The following is a 5938-nucleotide window of genomic DNA, read 5'->3' on the forward strand; positions in this document are numbered from 1 at the left end:
GATAAATACCAGGCACACACACACACACACACACACACACACACAAGTAGAAGAAAATGCCAACATTGGCCAACAAATATTGTAATTAATAAACAAATGCATAACATTTTAAACATCTATGCCAACTTGCCCAATCTGACATTCATGAAATATACACACACACACACACACACACACACACACACACACACAAGTAGAAGAAAATGCCAACATTGGCCAACAAATATTGTAATTAATAAACAAATGCATAACATTTTAAACATATATGCCAACTTGCCCAATCTGACATTCATGAAATATTCTCAAGCACACAGTCCAACCTTTTAGGTAAAATCTTAATATACATTTGACTGGTGTCTTTGTGTATGCCAGTGTGATTTTATTTTTCTCATTTGGTTGCGCAACTGCTGCTGCAAAACTATGATTATATTGATTTTTAAGATAGGAGAATGCAATTTAGGAGGATTCAATTCACAAAATGACTGTTATTTAAGAGGGTTTTGAATCAACATACAAAAAGCCTGCTGAGGGGAAAACACAAAACAGCCATTTGGACTCAAAAACTTAATAGGTTATGTGTAAACCAATAAGTAAAGTAAAGGTAAAGGCTTATTAAATCAATGCTTTTTAACTGGCCAGTGAAAGGTCTTAAATAGTAGATGCATATATCTTAGAATTTATAGCCCCACAGCCAAGGCAATAGTGTTTTGCCGCCATCTGGGGTCTATTAAGGGTCGTTGCAGTTGCCAGTGCATTTCTGTACTCCAGTCCTGCAGGCGGCAGTAAGTGACTGTTTCCTGTAAGACGACATTCTACTGGTGACTCTGTAAAAGCACAGCAGAGTTAGGCTTGGGAATTCTTAAAGCATGTTGACATTATTAAGTGTTTAAACGCTGTTTTGGCTACAGTCCGCTGATACAGCAGCGCTGTTTATGACTGGTTTAAAGTGTTGGATTGGCGAAAAACATGACAGCCAATGAAGACCAGGAGGTGAGAGAGATACAGCTAAAGCTAACACACATGAGCTAAAGATGGCCGTTTAAATACAGTGTGGAGGTTTTATGAAGGCTGTCACTGTGTATTCTAACCTAATCACATACTTAATGAACTTCATGTTTATACCCACGTTTGGTTCTGAAATGTAATATTTAACACTATACAAAAATTACAGTGGTTGTATCATGGTACAGTGATATACTTGAAATACACCACGGTATATGTCCAAAACATGGTAATACCATAGTGTTGTGATAATCTGAAGTGTTTATGTGCAGATGGAGTTGGAGGCTCTGCGCTCTATCTATGAAGGAGATGACCGCTTTAAAGAGCTCAGCCCTGTTTCCTTTCAGTTCAGGGTAAGAACTGCTTCTCAACACAAATACTTCAAAAATGTAATAAAAACACCAAATACTGTTCACTTTGGCTTACAGAGATGTTTTATTTAAGGCATACAGATACTGGGACTATTTACATTACACATCATATATTGTAGTATTCAGATGAAACATCTCCAAAGGTTTGTGGTAATGCCATGGTTTGTGTCGGAACGGTGTCTTTTCCTTTGTTTATTTGTAGATAGGAGATCTTGAGGACTCCAAATCCTTCCTGCTAGAAGTGGCATGGCCAGAGAACTATCCTGAAACTGCCCCGCACATATCATTAGAGACTTTTTTCAACAACAGAATGCAAGTTGTTCGCTGTATTATTGTGTTGGCTTTTAACTGTGGCTTTCCTGGCTGAAATGTTCTAACCTAAGTTCATAGATTGTCCTTGACCTAGATGTGTTGGATTTTTTAGCAGTAGGAATGTTATATTTTTAATATGCACAATCGTTAGCCACCTTATTTTTCCCGTAATGGTGGGAGTGGCCATTTGTAAATTTAATGGGTCTAAATTTAAAAAAGGACTGACCCCAAACTTTTGAATAGTTGTGTCAATTGTATTAGATTTATATAGAATACTGTATGCCATTAGGTTTAACAGGATTTTAAAAAATCAAACATCTATTTTTAGATCCCTGGAGACAAAGCAGTACATTCTTTCCAAAATGAGTGAACAGGTAGAGGCCAACCTGGGTACTGCCATGATGTACACGCTCTTTGAGTGGGCCAAAGAGAACCAGGAAACCCTCATGGAAAACCATCAGCCTGTGTATAAACACTGTTTATAGTTTTTAAAAACTGTAAACCATTGTACGACAGCGTCACAAAGAAACACTGCTACTACAAAGTTTGTGGTCAGTTTTAAAAAAAAGAAGAAATTAATACTTTCATTAAGCATGCATTCATTAAATTTGAATAAATTACATTAAAAAAATTACAATAGAAAACAGTTGTTTTAAATGTAATTATTTTTCTCAATATTACTTCTATTGTATTTTTGATCCGACAAATGCAGCCTTGTTGAGCATAAGATACTTTTTTCAGGAGCTCTTAAAAACCACAAACCTTTGAAGGGTAGTGCAAGCTTATAATCTGTTTAAATATTTCTTGTTTTCTTTCTTTTTTTTATAGCTGAGCAAAACTGGAGGAAAAGGTGAAGATTAAAGAGATGCTTGAGAAGAAACGATGGATTGAAATGTATGGATGAAATGTGTCTCTGTGCACTTTTTTTTTTCTTCAATGAAAGCTGAACACAAATTGTCTGCAGCCATGATTTCAATTCACCTGGAGCTGCCACAGAGCTGATTTGACACTGAGTGCAAGGAGCTTTGCCATTACAGAGACACGTGTCCTCAGAGCCACACTAGTGTGTGCTAAATTAGGTGTGTGATAAGAAAACTAACACAGGTTTAAATGCTTGTATTTTTGGATCTGGTAGAACAGTTGGGTGTGACTTAATAAACCTAACAGCAGTGTTATGTTTCATCTAGTGACAATTCCTTTTAAAAATTGTATCATGGGTAGTTTAAAGGTGCAATCAGATAAGTGCTGTCGGGTTACTGAAATAAAACAAGTATTATTTCGCTGGTCATGTGATCTCAACATGGCAACCCTCATTAGGTCTCCCGCTCCATGTCAAATTAAAACGGCTAAATAAATTTATTTAGTGGTAAGAAAAAAGTGGACTTTTAAGTGTTACATTTTGATGTTATACGTGAAAGATATTTTATAGGGTTGTGTTTTTAAAGAAATAAAGTGTTTTAAAGCACAGTCCTTAAAAACAGTGCCACTCTTGTTTAACGTGAAAACATTGTATGAAATATGTCACCATAGTGTAATATGGATCTGGATCAGAAAGGTTGTTGAAGCTCCAGGTTTTGACTAGTATTAGTGAAGGCGAGAAACATTTGAGATGATAGATCGTGTGGTCAAACTGTTAATCTCGTGTTTGAAGTTTTTGCCTTACCCATTTAAGGCAAAAAAAAAAAAGAGTACACAGAAGTGAGACCTATCAAGTGTAAAATATATGTAGAAAGTTTTGTCTATTTTAATTTTATTAATACATTTGTGTGTTTTCGATTGTCACTGTCATTTAACACTTTCGGAAAGAGATAATCAGAACACAGCAAGCATCATTACAAACATAAACTACTTTTTATTAAAAAAGCAGTGATCAGTAGAACAGTGAACATATCTAGCAATGATCTCCTATCACCTATTTAAAAAAATCGTTAATAATAAGTACAGATTATTTTAAATATTAACACAATTACATATTCTGAAAAGAATGAAAAGGGAAATTGTCTTCCCATTCCCCCAAAACAAACTCAAGATGATAATATTTTGGATTGTACTGAAGGGCTACAATGTAAAGAATTTCTCAATAAAATTTAATAGTTTTTTTTTTTCAATAGCATTAAAGATTCTGGCAGTGATTTCCATTTCCAGCAAAAATAAGTTACATGTTAAAATACGCTTTGAAAACGTTTGTTTGTGAATACAGTAGTACACAAAATCACAACATACTCTATCAACTTGCTTCTGTACGCTATTTGCTGCGTGACTGCTAGAAGCTGCTGCTGTTTCGACTTTAGACTTAGACTTCCTCTGTTTCTAGCTGCTTGTACACGTGTAGAGGCGTGCTGCCCCCTGCAGGACTGGAGATGCACTGTCTGTACGCAAACTGACACCATTCTCCCATATGCACATACAGGACAATTTTGTTTGTACACGTAAAAACTTTACAAACGCTTTTTGTCCTGGGGATTTTTATGCTTTTGAATCCGAGTCGCACTTGTGATGCATCGCTATGAGGTACGGAGTTACAACTTTAAGAGTGGGATGTTCCTCACAGCAGTGATAAGAATGAGGAAACAGTAGCGGTGAATGTAAACGCAGCTCAAAGCTCACGAGTCTCTGGACACTACAGTCCGTGTCCGAGTTCATCCGTTGACGACGATCGCGGGTAACATGAGTGGGGCGATGCCAGCCTCCTTAGCACCCAGCACCACGCCACGTAAGTACCGGTACATACCCGCTTATTAAGACATGCGCAAGGGCAGATCGATTGATGAATGAGAAACACTCATTCATACTCGCCTGTATCATCAGTATGTTTGTGGCGCACTACGGTGAATGCGACGGGGCTTTTGTGCAAGGTGCGGCTGTCAGGCATAAAGTTATTGGCAGATGACCTGAGACCCAGCACGCGTTGATGCTGCCGTATATCGGATCGATATTTGGGAATTTGTTAGTCCATGGTCGTGCGAACAGATGCGTTGACTCCTACAGTCGTGGCCAGAAGTTTTGGCAGTGACATAAATGTTGTGTTTTGCAAAGTTTGCAGCTTAAGCTGATGTGGTTTTCATTCACATTGTTTCTAGATTATTATGTAGCGTGATCAGATGCATTTTAAATAATTGCTAAAAGCTTCATTGGCCAAAAAACAACAACGACGACAACAACAAATTTCAGTTTTTTTTTTTATCTTGACACAAAATGACCAGCAAACATTAATTGACTAATATCAGCAGCACATGTGGAAAGTGTGAATGAGTACTAGTCAGGTGAAATCACTATCATACTAATTAGATTGTAAGAGCAGACTGATTGCTATAAAAGGAGGGAAGAAACACTCCCAATCATTGTGTTTTTGTTAGAAATGGTTACCTCCAAAGAAACACTTGCAGCCATCATCGCTTTGCATTAAAATGGCTTCACATGCAAGAAAATTGCTACAAAGAATATTGCACCTGAAAGAAGCACTTCAAGGAGAGCGGTTCAATTGCAGTGAAGAAGTCTTCAGGACGTCCCAGAGTGTCCAGCAAGCGCCAGGACAGTCTTCTCCTGAGGAGTCAGCTATGGAATCGTGTCACTACCAATGCAGAGCTTGCTCAGGAATGGCAGCAGGTTGGTGTGTGATCGTCTGCACGCACAGTGAGGCCAAGACTTTTAGACAATGGCCTGGTGTCAAGAAGGGCAGCAAAGAAGCCACTTCTCTCCAAGAAAAACATCAAGGACAGACTGAGATTCTGCAGGAAGTACAAGGATTGGAGTGCAAAGTTATTTTCTCTGATGAAGCTCCCTTCTGACTGTTTGGGACATCTGGAAAATCTATTGTTCAGAGAAGAAAAGGTGAACGCTACCATGAGTCCTGTGACGTGCCAACAGTGAAGCATCCTGAGACCATCCATGTGTGGGGTTGCTTTTCAACCAAGGGAGTGGGCTCTCTCATAATTCTGCCCCAAAACACTGCCATGAGTAAAGAATGGTATCAAAACGTCCTGCAAAAGTGACTTCTTCCAACGATCCATGAGCAATTTGGTGATGATCCGTGCATTTTCCATCATCCGTGGCCAGGCAACTCCCTGGATCTCAATCCCATAGAGAACCTGTAGTCAGTCCTCAAAAGGCGAGTGGACAAGCAGAACCCCACAAATTGTGATCAACACCGAAAACTAATAAGGCAAGAATGGATCACCACCAGTCATGATTTGGCCCAGAAGCGTATTGCAGAGGTTATGAAGAACAAGGGTCAACACTGTAAATATTGACTC

The 5938-nt window shown here is 38.4% G+C and overlaps 2 protein-coding genes across 2 annotated transcripts in view; both read left to right on the top strand.

Moving 5' to 3' along the window:
- The first annotated feature begins 793 nt into the window (after positions 1-793).
- Positions 794-2517, top strand: LOC107570238 (RWD domain-containing protein 4-like). Its single transcript, XM_016256449.1, has 5 exons — positions 794-990; positions 1275-1355; positions 1576-1685; positions 2014-2151; positions 2514-2517. Exons 1-5 carry the CDS (start codon positions 967-969, stop codon positions 2515-2517), a joined length of 357 nt encoding a protein of 118 aa, XP_016111935.1. The 5' UTR covers positions 794-966.
- A 1494-nt stretch (positions 2518-4011) lies between these two features.
- LOC107570240 (RELT-like protein 1) overlaps positions 4012-5938 on the top strand; it is a 22953-nt gene continuing 21026 nt past the window's right edge. The window contains exon 1 of the mRNA XM_016256450.1: positions 4012-4398. Coding sequence (XP_016111936.1) covers positions 4353-4398 — 46 coding nt within the window. The 5' untranslated portion in view covers positions 4012-4352. The remainder of the gene's footprint in view (positions 4399-5938) is intronic.

The sequence above is a fragment of the Sinocyclocheilus grahami genome, unplaced genomic scaffold (assembly GCF_001515645.1).
Source record: "Sinocyclocheilus grahami isolate Dianchi unplaced genomic scaffold, SAMN03320097.WGS_v1.1 scaffold1430.1, whole genome shotgun sequence".
Classification (NCBI taxonomy): Eukaryota; Metazoa; Chordata; class Actinopteri; order Cypriniformes; family Cyprinidae; genus Sinocyclocheilus; species Sinocyclocheilus grahami.

Coding starts and splice junctions, on each gene's coding strand:
- LOC107570238 (XM_016256449.1), top strand. CDS start 967: ATGACAGCCAATGAAGACCAGGAG. Junction 991..1,274: donor CAGCCAATGAAGACCAGGAG/GTGAGAGAGATA, acceptor GTTTATGTGCAG/ATGGAGTTGGAGGCTCTGCG. Junction 1,686..2,013: donor ACTTTTTTCAACAACAGAAT/GCAAGTTGTTCG, acceptor ATCTATTTTTAG/ATCCCTGGAGACAAAGCAGT.